Source organism: Pelodiscus sinensis, chromosome 9, assembly GCF_052426305.1.
Source record: "Pelodiscus sinensis isolate ZL-2025 chromosome 9, ASM5242630v1, whole genome shotgun sequence".
NCBI lineage: Eukaryota > Metazoa > Chordata > Testudines > Trionychidae > Pelodiscus > Pelodiscus sinensis.
The window spans coordinates 59,332,186-59,357,450 of NC_143060.1; the positions used below are offsets into that span (position 1 = coordinate 59,332,186).

Sequence of the window (25,265 nt, forward strand, 5' to 3'; positions counted from 1 at the left end):
ATAGCACAGCTGCTGTGAATTCTTACTGCTAAATAGGCAGCTGTACAAATACAGAGCATCAAAAATGGCTCCTTCCTCTCCCCGCCTATCAAAACCTTTATAGGTTTTGGCACTCAAACCTTGTTTTCTTCACTTTCATATTTTTTTATAGCTTCCAGCTCTCCTAGTAAAAATACTAGTGGAGGTGGGTCTCTGAAGTCAAGCTAAAGAAAGCAAACCGTATCCTAGTAAAAAGCACTTTATAATTACCTTTGCCCCTTGACAGAGACTGTTGGGGCCTGCCTGTTTGTGAGAGGAATTTTAAGTGATAAACCTTGCCAAACTAAGCGACAATTTAAAAATACACACAAGGGATCAATATATTCAGGCATGAAAGTTGTTCAAGATAAGAGCTCTCAAGCCTCTCCAGAGGGTGAAGCACATCTGAATAGAAAGCTGGCTCCTAGACATTTTTCTCCCATCTTTGTGGCAACTATAACACAGAGGCTTACATGGAAGCAAAGAGGAGCTGGAAAAAGAGCAAGCAACCTGTGGCTAACTAGCTCTCCAAAGAACTCATGAAAGTGTGTCCACAGCCCAACAGTTCATGGATGCAAATGCAAACACTACCCACTCTCCCGGTCTCTAGTATTAACATTAAAAGTCACATTTCAAAAACAGTCTCCAAAATTACCCTCGTGTTTGTAAGCATGAGCTGTGCACATCTTTAGATGCTTTTTAAGAATTTATCTAATAGTGTTTAATATTGGAGAGGAGCAGGGCACATAGAGATGGCATTTGGTCTAGGTTTGTACTAAGGTTGGTGTCAAAAGACTATAGTTGGGGCTAAAGCCATTATTCAAGTTCAGGGTTAGGCTGGATGAGACCAAAAGCTCAAAAGCTATTCTTGCAAGATTTCTCGCAAACCAGCTTTTCCCACAAGGTCTTTGGCAACAGTAGAAAACAGGCTTCTGCTCTGTTCAGGCTCAACTCAGAACCCAAACCATAGAGGATGGTTTAGATCCAGAAATCTGAACCTGACACATTCTGCTACTAAATGTGAAAGGAGTTGGGATAATGGGTCCCAGCATGGACCCATCTTTAGCTTATAGCTTCCATCCTATTTAAGAAAAACACCAGGACTTCCGTTATGTATCCATGTTTTCAGAAGTTTATTTTATCCATTACATGCTAAACTGTAGTAAACATTATTTTTCTGTCTCAATTTTTTTAAAATTGCCTTTTTTTAAATGCCTCAAACATGAAATAATCAGATTTTTCTGTACTTTAAATATTCAAAAATAATCTTCATTTCAAAAAGGCAATTAGTGAGTCCTTTTATTTTATGTAGAAAATTGGCTGTTCTTGCTTAGTAAGTTTAGGTCCAAGGTGGCGTCTGAAGGGCTGGCAGCTAGAAAACACACACACACACACACACACACACACACACACACACACACACACACACACACACACACACACACACACACACACACACACTGGCTCTAAAGGCAAGGGCACCATTTCAGGAGGGTGGAAGGGGCAGCAGCCATGAGCTCCTGGATGCAGGTAGCTTTTCATCCCAATCTCCAAGGCTAAAGGAGTGAAGGGAACTCACCAGCCAGGTGTGAGAGGCATGCACGGAATGCAGGCACATTCCCCTCACTCCTTTAGCGTCGGGGATCGAGATGAAAAGCAAGCCACGTCCCAGAGCGCACTTGTTAGTGAATAATTCCACTTTCCTGGTCAGATTCTCAAACACGGGTACCTAAATATGCAAAACAGTCATTTCTACCTGCAAAATAAGCAATTCCATTTAGAAGCAGGTAACTGTGTGCGTGACTAGCCATTCTGCCTGTGCAATTACTTGACCAAGTATGCACATGCATTCTTCAACTAGGACTCAACTAAGGCAGCAGTATTTCATTTTGTATGTGAATTTATTACTGGTGAAAAATGCTGAATTGACCATCCTGGCAGCTGAAGTCCAAAGAGGAGTTACTATGTGGGCAGTGACAGTCCAGATTTCCCCTGCCACTCCCACGACCTTCTCAATATGTATCTCCTGCTCTTGAGGAGTGAAATGGGTAGTAGCTTAATGTCCTTTCAATCCTTGGCCTCTACGCATCCCAACAAGTGCTCAGTTAATACCTTTGGATGATAGTTTTTATGATGGACACCTGCATACTTGGAAACAAGACTGACACCATCAAAGCTACTTCACATGGGCCATCAAACAGAAGCTGGTCAACTACTGATTTAGGTTGAATTAGAACCGCCAAGGAAGAGGTGAAATACTCCCCATTAATATTACTTTGCCCTTATGAGCAATTTTCATTAGTCAAGCTCAAAGTGCTTTAGAAAAGAGGGATCATTAACTCCATTTTACATATGGATAAACTGAGGCACAATGTTGACGCAACGTGCCCAGAATCAGCTAGCTGGCCAGTGGCAGAGTTCCATGAGCCATCCAGTCTCATCTGTTTAGGTCCGCGTTTCTCAAACTGTGGGTCCCGACCCCCCGGGTGGTCGCGAGCAACTTAGAGGGGGGTCGCGGAATCACAAAGTTTGAGAACCCCTGGTTTAGGTAATACTAACAAATTTGGTTCTAGAGACATGAAAACACATTAAGACTGGAAAACTCAATATTTGTCCTGATTCTTTAAGTATTGCTTATTTTCTATCTCTTTGCAAGAATCCATGATTCTTTAAAGCACATTAGATTTATTTTTAAAAGAACACTGAAGCACTGAAACAAAACTCTCTCAGTGCCAGCAGCCCAGCCCTCATGAAATCAGTTCACGAAGCATCCGGCAAATAGAAGATAAATATAAAAAATTAGGAAACTAGGGTTGCTGAAGGAACTCAGAGAAGATGATATCATTCAAAAGAGCGAGACACATATGGAATCAATCACAAGGGAAAACAACTGAAGCAAAGAGTAAAAAGGAGTTCAAGAGACACCTGGGGTATGGAGAAAAAGCAGAGAAATAGGATTAAGATGAACTAAAGAAAGGGTAGGCAAATTGAGCCAGACGACCTTTTCTAACATTTCTTCTGTTCCGTTTGAGTAAATCTGTTGACTACACGCTAGTGAGCATGCTCAAAGGAAACAGAAAATGATAGAGTAAGCAAATATATTGCAGTGTCAACACACAATGAGCAATAATTTATTTTTTCTGCCTTTCTCTCATAATACTTTTATTATTACTATTACCAATTTTGTGACTGTAATCATTTACCTAAATCTCACCATTCACTTTACTCTGAAATACGTTTGTGTCGAAGAAAATATCTAGTTTGGTGATCTCATGTTTTAAATTCTAGTTTTATGGGATTTATAGATGGGGAAGGAAATAAATTACAATTACTTGTTGAAGACAAATTATTTCTAAGTGATTTTGTATTTCTGGTAGCAGATACATAGAATTTCACTTGCATTCGATCCCTTCAAAATACCTTCAATTTGCTCAAAAGCTCAATTTTCCATTTAGAATAGGAGAAATGCAAACTGGGATTAAAGCAAAGGGCACAGGAAGCATCTTTTACTGTTTTACTCGTATTTCTTTGGCCATCCCTTGAATATTGTGTCTAGTTCTGTTTGCCCCATCTTAAAGGATACAGTGGAACTAGAAAAGATTCAGAGAAGACAACTCAGATGATCACGGTTATGCAATGGCTTCCATACAGGGAGAGACTAAAAAGACTAAGGCTGTTCAGATTAGAAAAGTGATGACTGGGGGGATATGATATTGGTCTGTAAAATCATGAATGGTGTCAAAAAGTGAATAGAGAAGTATTATTTACCCTTTTATAGGATACAAAAGCAACGGGTTACCCATTTTGTCAGGAAATGAGTGACAGGGGAGGGATCACATTAGGATTACCTGTTCTGTTCCCTCCCTCTGGGGCACCTGGCATTGGCCACTGTTGGCAGACAGTATACTGGGCTGGATGGACCTTTGGTTTGACCCCATATGGCCGTTCTTATGTTATGTTCTTAATTAAATGAATAGGCAATAGTTTTAATACAAACAAGGAAGCACTTTTTCCACATAACACAGTTAACCTGTGGAACTCATTCTAGTGGACACTGTGACTAGGGATGTAAGGGTACGTCTAGACTACAGGCTTTTGTCGACAGAAGTTTTGTCGACAGATACTGTCGACAAAGCTTCTGTCGACAAAGAGTGTCTAGACTACATTCAGTTCTGTCGACAAAGCAAAGTGCTTTGTCGACATAACAGTGTAGATGCAAAGGACAGCGTAGATGCAATAACACCTTCTGTCGACAGAACTCTGTCAACAAAAGGCGTTATTCCTCGTAAAATGAGGTTTACAGCCGTCGACAAAACTACTGAGTTCTGTCGACATTATGTCGACAGAACTCAGCGGCAGTGTAGTTTTGTCGACAAGGTATAGTTTAGTCGACAAAAGTCCACTTTTGTCGACAAAACCCTGTAGTCTAGACACATCCTAAGAGGTTAACCGATAATCTGATGTTTATCAATTCCAGTTAATGGTTAAACTCCCTCTGAGCTGGCAGTCCTAGGCACCATCAATGCCCTTATTACATTCTTGTTACACTTTGCTTAGAAAACACGGCCTCATATGTCTAATTTTAAGAGGACCTCGACAGAGTTCTACTCCCTTCAAGAAGATTAATCATTTTTCTTTCCTGAGGAAAATGAATTGTTTGACTTTGCAAACCTTCCTCACCATAATAATAGTCCCAACACAGCACTTCCTATCTTTGAAACACATGGATCCACTCACAACACTGGGATAAGGCAGTGTTAACATCCCCATTTTAAAGATGGGACAATGCAAAATCTTGCACAAGACCACCAAGAGAATCAGTCTCAAAAATAACCTGTGGACAAAGCACATGACCCCCACCTCCCAAACAACCATTGACTGAAAGAAGACAGAGCAAAATGCTTTACATGTGCAATATGAATCCACTTTTCAATGATCTTGGCTCTATGCTGAGTTTTGAGGTCCTTGCCCTTCAAGATGGTGCTGACGACACATTTGGTAACTGCATTGAACTGGGAGATGGTGGCTCGTATGGTGGGTGCCAAGTGTTTGTTTTCTTTCTTATCTCTCCGAGACCAGATGCATCCCAAGCAGTGGTGGGGCACCACTTTCTTAAAGAGCTTCTAGAACAAGAAGAGGTTTGTAAATCAGCAGGACTCTCAGAGATCTCTCTTGCTAATATGCAGAAATGCACCTTTTAAAAGTATGTTGGAGCTAAAACTGACAATAGATAAATGCTCATTTCCTCGGATAGGAAAGTTTCCTTTGCTCTACATATACTTGACAACAAAAAGGAAATATAGCATAGTCAGCTAAAAAGTACTTAGAACATTTAGCAAAGGGCTGGTTCTCAGGGGAGGGAAAGCCAGGAAGTTGCCCTGGGTGCCTTCCTCCAGTGAAGGCACTGTACCACTGACGCTTTTAGCTGGGTTTTTCTCCCACCACCATGCTGATTGGTCAGCCCTCTTTTCTTCGGTTCACTGATTGGCGTGCGTGTGTGTGAGTGCGTGTATATATGGGGTGGTAGTTAAGTATTTTCCACCCTGGCAGGCAAAAAGCTAAGGGGGAGGGTCTTGTCCAAACACACATCACATATTATATATACAGTATGAACATATCTAGTGAGGCGTGCACCCCCCTGTATCTGCATATCAAAAGATACCAATATTATCCATACGAACAGACTAGTATGAGCATAGTAATTATAGATGTCTACGGAAGAGTGACACAGTCACAGCTGAGGAGGCCTCAAGTACCAGATATTAAACTAGTTCTATGTTATCCTTTATCTTTGCAAAAAGGCTATGAAGTAGCAATATATACATGCACCAGCAATTTTAAAAACACTTGGCCGAGTTAAATAATCCACCTGGCTGAAATAGGATCAGGTAGCCTAAAACAGTTGTGTGCTACTGCCCTGGTAAGCTTTATGGAACACTACACTTGTATTGGTTAACATGATTTAAAAGAAAATGAAAATACACAACACTAAGTACCCTGGCATTTTCCCCAGTAGTGTCTGCCCCTAAATGTACACAGCACTTACTGCATCCATGTATGTTAACTGCTCTGCCACAAGGTCTTCTGGGAAAAAAGAGAACTCTTCTGACCTTCCAGTCTCCATTTCGTCTTCCTCATCAAGGCTGAAAGTGAAGGTGCTGTGGAACCCATCTGTCCAGCATAGAAATTATAACATGACTTGAAAAAATACATGTGCAAAACAGTGCATTAAAGCTACTCTTTATTATTACCGTATTTATCTGTATTATAGTGGAGCCAACAAATCTTATCTGAGGTCGGGGCTCTACCATGCTAGGCATTGTAGTGACACACATAGGGCAAGAGAGTCCTTCCTCTAAAGAAATTACGACAAGACTTGCAGGTATAAAAGTTTCTCCCTCCTACAACAGAACCTCATTAGTCCGCTGACCTTCGATTTTCAGGATGCTTTCTAACCTAAAAAAATCAAAACAGCAAAGGGCCACACTGCGTCCCACATTCCCTGCATAGGATATGCATTCAGATTTAGACTATTCTTCATGGAAGGGTGGGGTACCAGACATTTCCTTGGGGCAGCCCCGCCTTCCTAGGTCCCTCTAGACGTCCTGGTGTGGATCAAGCTGGGGAGGAGAGTAGCCCAATATGGTTCTCCTTCCTGCAAGATACTCCTTTTCAGACTCCTCTTGAGCAGCATTACCTAGGAATAGGGGCACAGAGCTGATGCAAGGACACAGGGACGCCATGCAGATGGCTCTGACAGTCTGTGACTCTCCCAAGGTGCACAAAGATCCTAGAGAACTCTCCAGGGTTGGGAGCAAAACCATGGTTTATTCCATCACGAAAACATTTCCCATCACTTAAGGATATGGGAGGGTCTCAACTCTCCATGAAGATATTTCATTCTAAGTCCCCCTCCCATGGATTTTTCTGCAGGAAGAGGAGACCCAGTCCAATAAATAAATTAAGGGTGGACTCTCCCACATCTCAACAAAGACTGAACAGCAAAGGGAAATATACATTTCAGAGTATCTCTTGAAGCATTTCATACCAAATCACGACTAAGCAATTCTTAAAATAAAGCAAAATGCAGGACAATGTAGCACTTTAAAGACTAACAAGATGGTTTATTAGATGATGAGCTTTCGTGGGCCAGACCCACTTCCTCAGATCAAAGAAGTGGGTCTGGCCCACGAAAGCTCATCATCTAATAAACCATCTTGTTAGTCTTTAAAGTGCTACATTGTCCTGCATTTTGCTTCAGCTACCCCAGACTAACACGGCTACATCTCTATCACTTAAAATAAAGGATATTACGTGATGGGTCTCCCCCGCAATGGTTTTTTTTTCTCCTTGTTCACTACTTTGCAAACTCCAGTAATTCACATCAGGTCTCCCAGTCATTAGGAAAAGACTCTACACTGTGACAAATTAAAACTACTGGAAGGTAGAAACCGGAATCTAGATACACCGATTTACTGACAGAGCTAAAAGAAGAATGTGGAAACGTCTGCTTCAGCCTTATCTGCAGATATTTTACAAAAATAAGCACATGAAAATGAATTTTCATTACAAATGTTTATGAAAATCACCTCTCTTCTTTTTTGACTAGACTTTCCCCCTCCTGGAATCCTCCTGCTGCCGGTCCGCCTCCTAGATCATCAAATTCAACTCCATGACCACAACAAGAGTTTAAATAATCTTGTCTTCAATTCTGCTTTCATTCCCTTTACCCACCTTCCTGCCCCTCCCCAGCCTTTTCCTTTACAGCCCCTTTATCTTCTTTACCCAATCTCATTTTGACACCTTCTGTCTTGCTGTTTTTACCCTTGAAGCAGTCACCCAGTCCCCATCTGTGAAGAATACTCTGCTCCTTCAAATCCTTCAATACCCATCTCTCTAATCCAGCTATTCTCTTTCCAACATCACTAATGAACTCGGTACACTCCTGCTCCTGAACTGCCATCCTGTGCTTGTCTGCTTGTGTCTTATTAAGTAGCAAGCTCTTTGGGACAGAGAACACATAGTCTCTATGGCTGCGATCTGGCAGTCTAATCCACAAAGCCCTACAGGAGTCTGCCCATATCCAACCAGATCTGGGTCTACATATGTAAAGTTCATGACAATTCATAGCATGAGCTAGCACTGAATTTATAACTATTATTATTATTATTATTATTTATTCAAATCTGAACTTTTGAAACGTATTATTGTTTCCATTTTGCCTAAGGTGAGCAGACCCAGAATGGACATGGAATAAAATGAGTGACCACTATGAAGCAGCTCTCATTTAAGTGAAGTGCCTGTGATTCAAATAGGAACCTTTTCAAGGGTTACTTCAGGAAACTAATGCAGGAGCCGAGTGCCTGGGAACTGCTTTTCCTTTTGGACAACAGTTAGAGCTAAAAATATTAAGTCTTTGGACTTCCATTGTTTGGCTTGCTGGAACTAAATCCAGGAAAGTACATCATTAGACACATATTAGCAACACTGTAGACTTGCATGTTTCTAATAAGGAACAGATTTAAATGAATAATGAATTCATTTGGCACTGTGTCTGGTTATGCAATAATTCTTCATTTCTGGAACATCCGGCAGATAATGGTTGTAATGCCACTTTTTTGTTGTTTGCCTTTTTCCCCTTTTATTCCATGTATCATTTCCTTTCACTCATCTCTCAAAGATGTTCACTGAAAGTGGTTCGCACATTGCACAAATTCCAGTAACTTTCTAGCTATGCTAATTATGTCACAGGAAATTTTTTATCTGGGGTACGGACTACATGCCAGGTTTGATACTATACAGAGCATCTGTGTGTTACTACAGCTCACTATTGTTTCAGTGGATCTTTGACCTGGTAAGGCAATTTTTTCCTCTGTCCTTGGACATCAGGAGCCCGCCACTCAAATAGGAAAAAACAGCCACACACATTTCCTTTGACATGGCGGTAGCAGGAAGAGAAGCCTTCATGACAAATAGGCTTGTGACTGAAGCTGCATTTGGTCCCAGCACAGTAACAGTTGAAGGGATTTTAAATTAATTAATTTATTTATTGAGAAAACTAATTGGAGAGCAGCTGTGGTTTTACTCTGAAGACAGAGAATGAAATGGCAGTTAACTATATGACTGCTGCAGCAACTTCTATGCCCTGGCAAAGTTCTTAGAAATGCTGGTGTTCCCAAATTTCTATCAGAATTATTAGACATACGATTCCACGCTGCATGTTCGTACTTCATCCCTGATGGTAACTACACTCCCTGTGAGATTCAACAAGCAAACAGCTAAGCAAAAGTCCAAAGGGCTGGATTCTAGACCAAATGTAACCCAATTGACCTCAGTGGAATTACTCTTGACCTACAATGATCAAAAATCACACCCCCCCGCTCTACAAGATAGTCTGGGAGAGTAGGCAGTAACAACATCAGTATAAAAATGTAACTTACTCTCATGTTTCACTTCTTGCTTCTGAAACTGCTCCAAGAGGTTTAGTGCCCTTTTCTCCGGGTCAGAGCCAGGCATGATCCGTTTAAGATAATCTAGCAGTTTCTGCAAACAAGGGTAACTGGGTGGCTCTCTGAAGTCTTCAGAGCATTGGTCAAGCCAGGCTCTCAAGATTGAGGCTATTGCACTGAACAGAAATTGGAAAAGGTTGATTGTCATTTATGCCAGCGTAAAGAGGGGACAGAATAATATGATATATTCCCACTGCTGTCAGTGAGCATGGAATTCTGAGAGGGGGGCATTTTTGCATGAGGCTTTATTCTAATTTCATTTACACAGATTTTACCTTTGACCACAGTGGAGTTATTCTGTATATATACCATTATAAATAGGTGCTCAATCATACCCCAGAAGGCAATAGCGAATCAGATCCATTATTTTCAGCAGCACCAAACCCCTCCTATCCATTCAGGATGTCTATCAAACAAGGCATAGGTAAAACAGTTCAGATAATAACAGAAACTGCCCTCCTTCAAGCACCACCTTCATCCAAAATGCAAACCAAATACTTGTTCTTATCTTATTAATAATTTCTTTGCACTTTTGTACTTCAGTGTTTGCATCGATTTGTGCAGTGTTTCTCTTTCAGTATAGCAGACACAAGAAATGCAAATTGTTTGGATAAGCTTAGCTAAGCATGCAAAATAAACCCAAATGCTTAAGCTTTACAGATTTGTCTACCACCCTCTGTTCCGTGTTCTAGCCATACTCCATTGTCTTTCTCCAAATAGCCAATATGTTTTTAAGACTATGATGACTTGCTGTTTTACAAACATTTCTGTATTTTCAACTGTCTTTTCTATTTCCTTCTATAATATGGCAAGCAACCTGCTTTTTTGATCAGAAAGAGTGCTTTGAAGGTTGGCTGTAATATTACTTGGTTAGAGCAGCCAGCAGGAGTAACTATAGAATTACAGGAACAGAGCTGCACAAAATATTAACAACCAAGGATGAACACAAGCAAAACTCTTTTGGTTTGGGGCTTCATTACAAACTCAAAACAGACTGTACAACTCAGGTGGTTCACTTGGGGCCACATCCTCACTCAATCAACAATCCCTTTGATTACATACTGAATAAGGACTTCAGGATCTAAGCTTTTTGTGATAATCAGTTTTATTTTTTTTCACAGCTTCTTTCATTTCCCTAAACAAGCTCAGTCATTCCTCAGTAGGGGTATGTCTACACTGCCACCCTAGTTTGAACTAGGGTGGCTAATGTAGGCATTCAAAGTTGCAAATGAAGTCCGGGATTTAAATATCCTGGGCCTCATTTGCATCTTGCCGGGCGCCGCCATTTTTAAATCCCCCTTAGTGCGGACTCCGTGCCCGCGGCTACATGCGGCACAGAGTAGGTAGTTCGAATTAGGCTCTCTATGCTCACCTCGTGTACCAGTGGCTTAACTGAGTTTTACAATAAACAACTGGTCTGTTGAATTTCAGCAGCTATGGTAAATTGACCTTTCAAGTCTTCTGCCCATTTAGGAATGAATTGGAACTTGGAATGGAGAGCTCATTTATAGCTCTGAGAAGGATGGTAGGGTTTTTTTTAGTGCTAATACTACCCAACACATTTTTATATTTAGTGCTGTTTCCAGAGGCTTTGATGATGGGCGCTTTCATATACTGAAAAATAAACAGAGTTTAACACAAGCGCAGTCTCTCGGAGTGGAGTTGAAAAGTTCACAGCAGTTACAGACACTGATTTTGCCAGCAAAATAATTTCAGTCAAGAGGGGAAAGAAAAAAAAGTACATTGTACAGACAACGGCTGTATCCCACTGACCTCCTATTGGCTGATTGTTTAATCAGTATATTAGGGAGGGAAGCATTCTGGAGAAAGGCTGGATACGTGCCCAATCTTGTAGCAGCTTTATGTTTGATGTCCCTGGGAAGAAACTCGCTGTACTTGATAGGCCAAGAAACAGATAGGAATGTGAGACCGCCAAGATCTCAGACAGGAAATCAACATCATAGAATCTGTTCTTCATGTGGGGATTGCAAGCCATAAATCTCGGACTCTCCCCACGTTATACAGTGTACGGCATATTTTGTGGGCTGCCATGGGATGCCTGATTTTAAATTCCTCTCTTGAGAGCCACGCAATGCAGGCTCTATTCTGTAATGCTTTCAAGCTGTCATTCACGAGCCTAGAGGTCTTCCTTGCTCAATGGTATAAACACCGTCCCTAACATTTTAAAATCCTCACACAGCCCATTGTGGGGTGGGCCAAGAGCTGTAGTTTTCTCGCCTGCCAAAATGGGTCCACAGGCCACCACTTATCACCTCATATTATGTCTTCCCCCAGCACGATGCAATATCCCAATGCTGTGCCATACTATTAAGTTCGTGCAGCAGCCCCCAACGATTCTTTTATACCCAGAAAGCAGCACTAGTAGGACAGGAAGCATATGGACAGCCAGAAGGAAAGAGTCCCTCGTATCTCCTAACAGCAACACCATCACTTCCTTCTAGAGTGGCACTGACATGTTACAAAGTGAGCTTCCTCCTCCATAACGGGAAGGACAGCTATGATGTGGGGCCTTGATGGAGCGAGCGTGGATGCAGAAGTCAAGCCGTGGAATCCTTGGGTCCAGAAAGGAATTCTGAGGCCCTCTCTCTGCAAAGGCAGCTATGCAGCATGTGTCTTACCCCAACTGGCACTAACAAATGAGTTGGGGAACTTGGTGCCTTGGTTGGGGTTAAAGAACTCTGCTAAGTCCACAACTATTGTCCCCAGGATGAGAAAATTTTATGAGCCTTAGTTACACCTTCAACTCTGCACAGCACCAGTTATAGTTGCAAAAGGGATTATATGAGATGGCTGACTAGTTTCCTACTGTAGCAGCCAGCCAAACAGGAAGCATTTGTTCCTATTACCTCTCCTTTCCTAAATCCATGCTATAAACCAACCACTGAACTGTGCTTTGCGAGGGCCAGTCTCACTGATCTCTTTTCACATGCTTTCCAAGATTTCCCCTCAGAAATGAAGTCAACCCAATTTCTAGTGTATCAGTTTTATCTTTTCTAAAGTAATATGGGGACCATGTTGTTTGCTATTTTCAAATCCTTAGGAACAGCTCCTGAAGCCAGGGAAAACCTTGTACACATCAGCGACAGGTTCATAGATTTCCTTCCCATGGTAGTTGGTTCTTTAAGTATACCAAACCCTTCTATAAGCAATGCAATTGCTACCTGTAGAATATCTTGTTTCTTGGCCCTGCAAGACATTTATTGGGCAGGATTATTGTTGCTGGGAGATCCTCACCTTCTCCTTAAAAGACGGGTGCGAATTCACTGACTGAACAGCGCTGCTGGTTCTTCTTCATGTTAGCTGAGGGTGCCTCTACATTTCTATTTGCACCTCTATCGATTTATTTTACTCGGTTTTCAACTCTCCCACTCCTCCAGACCTCCAGTTGCCTTCCATTTGACTCTATACTTCTCTTAACTACATTTGTTTCTGTTGACGTTTTTTAGCTTAATTGTCTTTCCTGGAATAAATGTTGATTGTACCTTCCCCATATGAATCTTTAATGCTTCTCACTATGGATTTCGCAGGCATGAGAAAATTCCAGCCAATTTTCTATCAATTGTCTCACATTCTTTCAACATCTGCTTCCCTAAAGTCCAGTGTTTTGGCATTGTTAAGCACCGTAACTGCACATGGTGCTTTCCAGCTGAAATAATAAGCTCAACAGGTAACAAAAGACAAATTCTCTGTCACAAACATCTAAAGACACAAAAAGGTCTGGATCAAATACAAATAGCCTACCCCATCCCCAAGCATTCTATAACAAGAGCCCAAAACTTTACAGCATTGGTATTGCGGGTTCTCGTGCTTTAGATAATTAACATGGAACACAGTAATATTTTATTAGAGCTGAACCTCTAGGAATGTCTCATGGTTGTTATTAGTGAGAGGCTTTGTGGAAGTCCCTGCACAGCAGGAGATGGAAGGGTTAGACATTAAATTGATTCATTTCCTGCATCAGATTCCAAGCTTCTTTTATAGTTCTAGCTAAAGAAGTTTCGATGGGGTTTGACATTAGCTGAATGAACAAAGGCACCAAGCATTTGGAGGCATTTTGGTTCCCTTTCTCTCCCTATCGCTTGACAGATACAGAGGGGATGTCACAAACTGGTAAACTGAAACCAACTTATGAAGTAAAAGTACAGCTTTTCTGTTTCCATCTTCCTGGATGTGGCTTTAAAGGAATTCTACTGTGCTCCAATTCAGCTGGGATTCAAACCTCAATCTTGTGTCATGCTGGTGCAGCAGTAATGTCTAGGTTCCTGGGAGAAGGGAACTATTTGAGGGCTACAAGTGGGTTTGAAGCTCACTGATTCTTTGCACTACAAAAGCAAGTTTGTTTATTTCCCAAATCTCAGTTAGTCTGGCTGAGAAATGTAATGGCTTTTTCATAGCGCCCTTAATGTGGATTCACATGCTTCAATGTAAAATCATATAATTAAAATCACTAAAGCTAACTACAAGGCCTACAAAACATCTGATTCCACATTTAGGAGACTGATTTTCTGACTCAGAAGCTTTCTTTTCAGTATCTTTGAGAAACAGAACTTTGGACCGAACCTCTTAGTTTTACAATTGCAGCTCAAGAATATCAGTGTAAATCAATGGATTCAAATGTGATTCACCTTCTTTACTCTGAAACATAAATAAAACATTTCCATTATTACTGTTATTAGATTCTGTTTGATCTGTCTATTGATACCATTGGAGTAGTAATTTCACTGGCTAAATATATGAGGCATTTCTATGGATAAGTAAGAATATAACATCGTATTGTTTATAGGCAACATTCTCTGGCATCTCTCCAAATCAAATTACTCAATGAAATGCCTAACTGGATTCAGCATTTCTCTGTGGACATACACAAGTATCAGGACACAGAATAAATATGACCAAATGAGTGGCTTTGTGACAACCTATTAATATTAAACTACTGGTCCTCCTTTACTGCAAACATTGCAAATGAACCTCTACATTTAGACTAAAGGCTTCTTATCTGCAGTGCAGAAGCCTGATTCACCACTTCTATAAACTTTACTAGGAACCTTTCAAGTTGATGGCTACAGTCAAAGCACTTTTTGCTGGAGTGCATAATGTGCACTTACTGAGTACTCCCAGTGTCACAGCTCCAGCAGTGAACCACGGGCACATGGTCTCAGCACTACCTTGACCCTGACAACTAGTAAAAACATTCTCCAGTATCCATTTAAAGCCGATCTGCAACACGGACAAGAAGATGCAACACTTTGTATGGCAAAAGCTTTACTAGCCTGCAATCTACCCTGAATTAGTTCTGGCCAGCTCTGAACTCTTGCAGTCCTAAGTATGAGAAATGCCTCTTTAGCATATCTAGGAGTGCGCCCATATATCTAGGTTGTAGGTATTCGTACAGCAGTCTGTCAGCACTAAAGTAGCCCTGAATTCAAACTTAAAACTATCTTCTTGGGCAGAGCTGGGAAAAATGGCCTTCCAGGCCACTGGATCTGGCCCATGGACGCAGCACGGAGCCTTAGTCACGCTCCCTGCCTGCCCCATCTCTCATGCCTTTCAGAAAAGCAGCTGCCAGGCGCTGTATGTCTTTGAACAGCTGTGACCCATGGAAGGGGGGGAGGCTTCCACCCACAGCCCCAATTGGAGCTTTGGGCCAATGGAAGTGGCCTGTTTGCCCCACACTCCTACCTCCCTACCTTCTACAACTCAAACCCCTGCAGCCCCTCCTGAGCCCCAATCGCCTATCCCAAGCACCGCATGAAGCACCCCTCCCACCTATTCCCTCAGGCTCGGAGCTATTCACAGACTCACAAAACCTTGCAGGGGAAGGAGAAACGTGCTGGGCTGCTGGCTAAGAATCACCTAGGTATGTCTCCCAGCCAGAGCCTGCCTCTGGCACCTCAGCTCAGTCTTCCCCCCCAGCTCTATGCCCCACACTCCTACCTCCCTACCCTACACAACCCAAACCCCTGCATCCCAGTCCCCTGCCCCAGGTCACAACCCAAACCCCTGCACCCTCTCCTGAGCCCCAATCCCCTGTCCCCGGTCACAACCCTCTCCTGCCCTATGTCACAATCCAAATGCCTGCATCTCCGTCTGCACTCTGTTCCCTGCCCCAGGTCACCACTCACTGCCTCCTTCATCCAAACTCCCTCCTAGACCCCACACCTCCTCTTCACTCAAGACCCTTATCCCAAGCTGCCTTCTGCACCCACTCTCCATCCCAGAAACCACACCTCTTCCATTAATATCATAAGCTTCAGGGGGTAGCCGAGTTAGTCTGTACGGGATAAACTTAAAAAACAACAAATAGTCTGGTAGCACTTTATAGACTAGCAAAACATGAGCTTTCGTGGGCGTAGCCCACTTCTTCAGAAAGTGTGGCACTTGACCACTTTCCAAAGTCTTGGAATGCCCCCCCCCCATCAAAAATTATTGCCCGCCCCTGTTCTTGGGGGTAGATATGGAGAATGAGCTTCTTCAAAGATATTTGAAGAGAGTTACAACCTCTATCAATGCCAAGAAGTTGATTGAGGATCTGTGCACTATCGCTACGAGACCTATTCTGTTATCGAAGGTCGTCTCTTGAAAACTTGGTCTCGTTTACCTTATGCACAATACACAAAGCAATTTCACAAAGCCTCTCCACAAAGTACTTACAAGAGGCCTGCAATGTCTCTTAACTTTCGCATAACTTTTTCTTTCTAGTGTCCCACAGCTAATGCCACGGTAGCCTGGAGGGTCTTTGCACCAGATGTGCACTGGGAATACTGATACAGCAGAAAATGATGTGGAATTTTCCTATATATTGGTTACAAGGTCACAAGACAACCCAGGCACACACCTGAACTATACAGGCTAGCTGTCAAAAGGTAACTAGCCTAATGTGTGAACTTCTTGGCATTCCATTAATTCTATACTATCACCAGGGGAGCTGAACAGCCTGCGTGATGGGAGGTAAGATGGAGGGGGGCAGCTTCACACTCCCACAAGGGCGGAGCCTTGGGCAGCGGGATAGGGTCAAGGAGAAGCCAGCTCTCCATGCCATCCGGAACGCAGCGCTTCCCTCAGCCCTCACAGCCACCTGGAATGCGCCGCGTGGCGCTCCAGTGGCAATTTAAAGGGCTCAGGGCCCCTCTGTCTCTCCAACCTGTCAGTGGGCCTGACTATCATAGTGTTATACCTTTATTAAGCTCTCTCATTTCTTCTCTTAGTTCTACTCTTGCTACAGATTATTTGTATTTTGCCTTGCTTCATGTATTATTTTATACTGAACTGCCATACTCCTTGTTTGCCCAACCATGTGGGACAGGGTTGTTATGACTTAGAGCAAACCTCTGTTTAAAAAATAACCATGTGATCTTTAATAGACATGAAGAGCAGACTGGCTCTTGTTTTTTAAAGTCTGATTCTAAAGTTATGATTTTAAAAACAACTCGTATGTAGCATATCTGCACAAAACCAGCGGAAGCGTGGTTTGACATTTTATGATGAAGTTCTAAAATCCCAGGTGCAACTTTGAATCTCTGAATTATCACACGAGGAGGCTGGTAAAACAGAAGAAAAAAATGGTTGATTATATGATTCCCTATGTGAGACTGTCCACAAAGAAATGTTGCGATGGGTTATTTCTAGCCACTAACACGGCTGCTTCTTCCTCTTATTTCTTTCATCCTTATAGAAATGTGAACACAAGATGTATTGGTTTTCTCTTCTAAGAGAAATGAGTTCATGAAATTATATCTGAATTAGAACTGTAAGCCAAGAGAAAGTCTGAGTCACCAGCACCACATGACACACAAGATGACCAGAAAGCTATTCTCTTCTTATAATTTATGATTCAGGTTAGAAACAAGTAGCCAAGGGAGACGCATTGGGAATGAATGGGAATTTGTAGTTATAAAGTATCTGTGTAAAGCATGTATACATCTTATAGATTTCATAATCAGCTGTGTTTTGTTATAATTTTTAGCATGAAACTTAATGTAAATTAATTTTAAAAAAAGAACATGGATAAAATTCAACCATGCTGTAAGAAGTTACCACTCCCATGGAGCTCTTGGGATCAAATTCGACAGTGCTGGAAATGATAATGTAAGTTACGTGATGGATGTCAATTCCTCAGAAGACACATTTAAGTACTAAAGCAGTGCAACTTGCACCAATTTGGAATTCAGGGGCTGTGTAAAAGAGCATTAATTACATATCGAGAGGGAGGAAGCTAAGGGTGTAACAGGAAAAGCAAATAGCAGGAGGGAGCCTGATAAAGTGTACAAGGCATTTCTGCTTAACACACACACACATGCTCCTGTTAATTGCTACTTCTCAATTTGCACATATGTTGAATGACAATAAGCAAAAGACACAATCTTACTATTTTCACCTATTTTCTCTCAAATTTACATCCAGGGTCAAATTTTACTCTTACACAGGTCTAAATCCAGAGTAATTCCATAAAGCCATTGGGGTCCCTCTGCATTTACGGTGGTGAAAGTACCTTCTCCATTTTTGTTCTCTCCTCTTTTCCTCTCCTCCATTCAGTTTTTTTCCTTATATTATATTAGAAGATTTACCTGGCATTGCTCAAGTCCTTAACTCAAATAAGTTTTGTTTTTCTTCATTTAAATCATTGTTCGGGGTGGGGTTGGGGATGAGGGGTTCAGTAGGCAGGCGGTCCCAGAAAGAGAGGACAAACACAATCCTCTCTCACCGCAGCAGCTTGGAGCCATGTGAAAAGCGCTTCTCTATGGCCGCTGCAGCTCCAACTGGCATACCCGGGGGGAGGCATACGTGTCCCCTGGCCGGGGGATAGACATACAAACAGACAAACTCTCTGAGATTATAGTAGATAGCCGTCCCTTTCTCCACCTCTCACCTGTTGGCCCGGTGGGGTTATAGTTGTCCCAGACCCCATTTCTGGCTCCTTGCTGCCCCCGTGGTCATTCTGCAGTATACAGCCCTCCTGCCAGACCCTTTCCCTTCCAGTTTATGAAAAACAATCAAATTCCATGTACATCCCATTAGCCTGGCACAACCTAACCCTGACCTTGCTTTAACTGATAAAAGGAAGCTACACCCCAAATCTGAAGGTCCTAGTTCTTACTGTTTAGGAGGAGTTCCTGAACAAACAAACAGACTCACAGATGGGACAGACAGACAGATACATATTTTTAAAATATTTAGTAAGGTTTTTTTCCTTCTATCTCGGTATATTTTCCAATCACATTTCCAATATCCATTTTTCCTATGGGTACCGATAGTACATTTTAAAATTCATCACTCATGAGTAACAGAAGCACCTCAAACTCATGCTGACAAAAGCCCACATGCTACCCCACACCACTACATATTCCCTATATTTCACATATATATTTGGTCAACAGCCGTTTATTTTCCCATGAAACTCACTCAAATCCATCATCTGCGTTGCCACAAGATCTTGCTCTCTCTCAAATTTTATGAAGGGGCCGACCCAAATTCAGAGAGGTCAAATGGCTTGCCCAAAGTCGTAAGAGATTCAATAGCTCAGCTTGGATTGGAGCCCAGTATCTTTGGCCTTCAGCCATTTTTTCTACCCACCACATTTTACTGCCTTCTCTGTATTTCTGACATATTTAAGAACTAGCATGTACGCTTGGAAGAGCGCTTTATGACAATATGTTTTCCCACATGCAGAGAGGAATCAGAGAGTCAAGTTGCTGTGTGAGCCCAGTACAAATGCCTTGACAGTATATTTCTTCTTCCAGACACACAACTCTGTCAATGGCTGGCTCTTAATTTCTGACCTCATTTATTTAAAGGTCATCAGCAAGGGTATAGCAATTAATATAGGATAATACTTTGACTCTGAGTAGAACTTCCTATTGGGGATTTCATCGTATTTTACAAACATTAATTAAACCCCACTACACTGTAAGGTAAGTTTTGTTACTGGGGAAACTGTAAGGCCCAGAGAGGTTAAACAATTTGCCTAAGGTCTCTAAGCAAATCAGGAGTGGCCTACACTACACAATTAGATTGACCCAGCTATGTTACTCCAAGGTGTGAAAAATCCACACACCTGAGCAATATAGGTAAGCCCACGTAAGTCCCAATGTAGACAATGCTAAGTTGTCAGAAGGATTCTTTCCCTCAACCTAGCTCCCACCTCTTGGGGTGGTGGATTTCTTAGGCTGACGAGAGAAGCCCTACCATTAAGCATAGGTAGTGTTTATGTTGAAATACTATAGAGGTAATGCTGCAGCTGTGCTACCAGAGTGTTTCACATGGAGACACCCTCAGTTTCAGGGTGAGCATTAGAAGCAGGAAGTCTTGATTTCCAAAGCATGTTCCCTTAACCACTAAGCCACACTCCTTCCTTGTTAAATCCACACAGCACAGAGCAGCAAGGGATGGAGCCCGCCATCACAACTGAGTAGGGTTTAAACCACCTCAAGATTCACCAATTCGGCTTCAGTAAGATGCCCCACAACATGCTATGCTGTGACATTACCGTCAGCATAGAGAGCCAGCAGAGTAAGGAGCCGGCCTGGGGTGGCACTGGCATGTTAGCTGAGTGGCAGTATTTTAGAATATAATGTTGTTTTGAAAAAAATGATGCCACACTCTATTAAACACACGTACCTATGGTTTTAGGACTATACAAAGCTGAAATAGGGACAGGAAAGGAGTGTTGGACTTATTTTTTCAAAACAAACTGAAGAACTTGAAAGCTGTGAGGACTCCTTTCTTTTGTTATGCCACAGACAAACCAGCACAATGAAATTAAGAAGCTTTTAGTAATGCTCCTATTGATGGAATTGAGAACAGCTTTATGGGGAAGCTGACAGCATTTACACTAGACAGAGTGGAAGAGCATCAAAGATCGTTAGGCAGGGCAATCAAATAAAATCATCCAGTGATTTTATGCTGCTGTTGCACATGCAAATTGTAGATCATGCAGAGGCCAAAGTACAAATGCTGTGACATAAGATTAGTTGCACTCTTGACTTTTAAAGTTAAATAATATTCTACATACAACCAAAAAGGAAGACAACATACATTTTTAAATAGCCTCACTATTTTGCACCTGCATGCTATGCCACCAAAACTTTAAATGGCACATGCACACACTTGTCTCTGGAGGGGTAGAGGGAAGAAGAGGACCAAAGACACTACTATAATACAATATACAGGACTATGTAGCACTTTAAAGACTAACAAGATGGTTTAATAGACGATGAGCTTTCCTGGGCCAGACCCACTTCCTCAGATCAAATAGACTTCACTTGAAAGAGAATCATCTGAACTGTCATTCATGCTTAAATTCAACACTTTACACTCAAGTTTGAATAAAGACGCTAATTATCTTACCCATTACAAAGATAGCCTCCCCAATTATCACCTCTAATATCATTAGCTCACAGACATTTACCTCCCCCCCCCTCCCCCTTCTGTTCGAAATTTAGTTTGTCCTTTTCATATGTGTTCATTTTTTTAATTGAATCCTTTGATATATATGGTTGTGACAATTTTCTTCCACTATTTGATCTGAGGAAGTGGGTCTGGCCCACGAAAGCTCATCACCTAATAAACCATCTTGTTAGTCTTTAAAGTGCTACATAGTCCTGTTTTTTGTTTCAGCTACACCAGACTAACACGGCTACATTTCTATCACTATAATACAATATAAAAATCAGTAATACATAGTCATGTATTTTTGGGGATAAGAAGAGCAAGGGAAACAAACATGCTTAGTTTCTCACTGTGTTGGCCACCTCAAGATACATTGTCTGATCTGCTTCCCTGTCTCCCTCAGAGATCTGAAGTGTGTAGCATGTTAGAGTTAGGATAGAGTTACTGCTTTGTGTTATCAAAGTTAATACTGACTGCTGCATATTTTCAAAGGAAAAGAAGATTATGGTGACCACATCCTGAGTGAGGTTTTGCTGTACAGCAGAAAGCCACACTTACTTCCTGAGCACTGTTTTGGACTCTGGGGAATTGTGGCTCCCATCTTCTTCACAGTCTGATGTCTCCAGGCTTCCATACCTATACAACAAGATGGATATTTTAGGCTGTTATTAAAAATCAAGTTTAAATAATAAGGATTCAAAGGTAATAAGGCCTTAGTGGCCACAGAATGGAATATTGGTATATTACAAGTAGGGGGCTTGCCAACCCCCTCTCTCTGGAGGCTTTTGTGGCCAGAGAGAGCGAGAACTACACTTGCCAACTCCCTCTCTCTGGGGGTAGATGTCTGGCCAGGGAGGAGGGGGGAGGACCAGGCTAGGGGTAGGTATTTGGCCAGGGGGAGGGTGCTAGAGAGGAATGGGGGTACAGGGTCTTGGTAGAGAGGGTTTATGAGGGGGGTGCGAGGTCACAGCAGTGAGTGAGCAGGGTGGGCGTCTGGGGTGTCGGCAGAGGGTGTGTGAAGACACTGGGGTGCAGGGTCTCAGCAGGGCAGTGAGTGAGCGGGTTGGGGTGCAGGGGCTCGGTTTGCGGGGTATGAATAAGGGGAATAGGGGTGCAGGGTCTTGGTGGAGGGGATGAGGATATAGCGGGGCGCAGGGTCTTGGTGGAGGGGATGAGGATGGAGGGGGGGGGGGGGGGCACAGGGTCTTGGTGGAGGGGATGAGGATGGGGGGCGCAGGGTCTTGGTGGAGGGGGATGAGGATGGGGGGGCGCAGGGTCTTGGTGGAGGGGATGAGGATAGGGCGAGGGGCGCAGGGTCTTGGTGGAGGGGGATGAGGATGGGGAGAGGGGGGGCGCAGGGTCTTGGTGGAGGGGATGAGGATGGGGGGTGCAGGGTCTTGGTGGAGGGGATGAAGATAAAGCGGGGGCGCAGGGTCTTGGTGGAGGGGATGAGGATGGGGGGGTGCAGGGTCTTGGTGGAGGGGATGAGGATAGGGCGAGGGGCGCAGGGTCTTTATGGAGGGGATGAGGGGAGAGGGGCGCAGGGTCTTGGTGGAGGGGATGAGGATAATGAGGGGGCGCAGGGTCTTGGTGGAGGGGATGAGGATGGGGGGTGCAGGGTCTTGGTGGAGGGGATGAAGATAAAGCGGGGGCGCAGGGTCTTGGTGGAGGGGATGAGGATGGGGGGTGCAGGGTCTTGGTGAGGGGGGGGCGGGGGCGCAGGGTCTTGGTGGAGGGGATGAGGATAAAGCGGGGGCGCAGGGTCTTGGTGGAGGGGATGAGGATAGGGCGGGGGGCGCAGGGTCTTGGTGGAGGGGATGAGGATGGGGGTGCAGGGTCTTGGTGGAGGGGATGAGGATGGGGGGTGCAGGGTCTTGGTGGAGGGGATGAGGATGGGGGGGCAGGGTCTTGGTGGAGGGGATGAGGTCTTGGTGGAGGGGATGAGGATAGCGGGGGCGCAGGGTCTTGGTGGAGGGGATGAGGATGGGGGGTGCAGGGTCTTGGTGGAGGGGATGAGGATAGGGCGGGGGCGCAGGGTCTCGGCAGGTTAATAAGTGAGGGGGCTGGAAGTATGGGGTCTTGGTAGGGCAGTGAGTGAGGGAGCTGGGGCTATGCTGGGAGCCCACACTGGTGCTCCAGCCTTGCCCTCCCTCCTGCAGCCAAGACCCCGCATCCGACTCCCCCTCACTCACCACCCTGCCAAGCAGCAGAAAAAGCCTCCTTGAAACATGCCCCTACACTGCTGTTCCTACAGCTGAGGGAGGAGCAAGGCAAGCAGTTGCATGTGAGCAGCCTTGGGGCTTTCTCCCCCCTGCAGCAAGACGGCACCGGCGCTCCAGCCTCGCCCCGCCCCCACGAGGTTGATGATGTGGGAAATTTCTCAATTGCTCCCCCCCTTGCCAGCCGCTGTCACCTATGTGCTGCAAGGTATGTTTGAGCATTATTGTCCATAATGGTATAAATGACTTGCTCTTCTATAGCACATTTCATCTGAGACAGCCAAAGCACTTTACAGATAGCAATGAGCTAAGTCTCACGTGTCAGGCAGGTGTAATCTCATCAGTCCTGTTTTACAGATGGAGAAACCAAGGCGCAGAGAGGGTAACTGAGGGTGCATCTACACAGTACTGTTATTTCGAAATAACAATGCAAGTGTCTACACAGAAATTCCATTATTTCAAAATCAATTCAAAATAACGGATGGCTTAGTCTGACTTCTGTAAACCTCATTCCACGAGGAATAATGCCTATTCCAAAACAGCTATTTCGAAATAGCTATAGTGAGGATGCTTCACTACTGCTATTTCAAAATAGCACCCCACCAAGACCATTCAAACTAATTACTCCCCAGTGCCTCCTGGGGCTCTAAATCGAGGTAGCACGTCCACATTAGGGAGCCTGCCTCAGACTAATTTTGAGGCTTCCCTGTAGTGTAGATGTGCTATTTCAAAATAAGCTATTTTGGAGTATTTCTTCCAGAATCACTTATTTCCAAGTAAGTGCACCGTGCAGATGTACCCCGACTTATTCAAGTTCTCACAGCAAGTCTGTGACAAAACTGGAAATAAAATCCTGATTTCCTGACCTCCGCAGTGCTTTACTCTAACTGCTAAACTACACTGCTTCTTACTCGAGGTCTACTCTACACCCAAGTTCAGGGCTCGACAAACCGCTGAATCTACTCACCCGTGGCAAGTAGATTTCAGCCGGTCGCTCCGTGTGCCCCATTCACCAGCGCTTCGCGCATGCGCAATGCCGGTCTGGCACATGCGTGGTGCGGAACTGGCGAGTAGCTCTCGCCGGGGTTTGTTAAGCCCTGCCCATGTTAGTGTTCAAACTTTCTGAAATTTCACCACTCACTCCACCTTTGAATGAGCCCTTAGACATCAATACAAGTGTATTCAGTTTTGCTTAGAACTTTCACGCTTTCATTGAACAAATTTGAACCTATCCAAAAAAATAAGCATGGCTAAACTGATAGGAGCAGAGTTTTACATCCTTACAGCGCCCCTGAAGTCTAGGTAACCATTCATGGAGCGTCACTGCTACTGGTGCATAATTTGATACATAACCTTTTTTATAAGTGTGTTATCTTTCTACGTTTCTGGTATCTAAGACTGCCTCACCTACTTGGCCTCTGATAGTTCTCAGTGTTACCGTCAATCCTTGATTCCAGTATTTCCAGCATTTGCAATAACAACACTAATAACTCTTTGCTATACCTCTTAATGATTGATTGCAGCAATGAAATAAGACCATACAAGCCTTACCCTAAATATATTTTAATTGATTCCATATTTTTTTTTAAAAGTAGGGATAAAATTCAGCATATTAATTAGCTTCAGTATAAATTTGATCCCATATCACAAGGTTACTACAGTGACTGTTGATCATTTGCACCACTGTTGTCAGTCTCAGCTAACCGCCATGAAATGAGCTTAGAGAATAAGCTTTGCTCTTCCCTACCCTGAGGGGTCAGCCCTCCGGATGAGGGGCCAGGCACATTGCAAGCATGCCGTGTTTGCAGCCCAATTTCTGAGGATTTTACTCTTCCGTGTCATCAGTGCCCTACGCCAGCAATAAACTCACAAAAGAGAATATTTTAAAGGTAAAATGGGGAGGACTCCTGTAATAAGCAAATAGTTTACAAAAGCAGAAACCTTCTCTGAAAGCAGTAGCAAAGATACTTCAGTTCTGAACAGTAGCAAATGAATACCTATAGACATTGGTTTTTATAGTTCACCACTAATTCTTTCAGCAAAACTGAATACGCAGTAGAACAGTGTCATTATTCCAATACCAGAAATCCTCCTTATGTGAAATGTTAGCGAA

At 43.2% G+C, this 25,265-nt stretch overlaps 1 protein-coding gene across 3 annotated transcripts in view; it reads right to left on the bottom strand.

Annotated features, from left to right (window-relative positions):
• Window positions 1-25,265, bottom strand: part of RGL1 (ral guanine nucleotide dissociation stimulator like 1) — a 149,943-nt gene that overhangs the window by 28,124 nt on the left and 96,554 nt on the right. For all 3 annotated transcript variants that reach the window (XM_014575423.4, XM_089780597.1, XM_006126912.5), the window contains 4 exons: window positions 21,492-21,569; window positions 9,459-9,643; window positions 6,065-6,189; window positions 4,926-5,141 (listed from right to left, as the gene is read on the bottom strand). In XM_014575423.4, coding sequence (XP_014430909.1) covers window positions 4,926-5,141; window positions 6,065-6,189; window positions 9,459-9,643; window positions 21,492-21,569 — 604 coding nt within the window. The remainder of the gene's footprint in view (window positions 1-4,925; window positions 5,142-6,064; window positions 6,190-9,458; window positions 9,644-21,491; window positions 21,570-25,265) is intronic.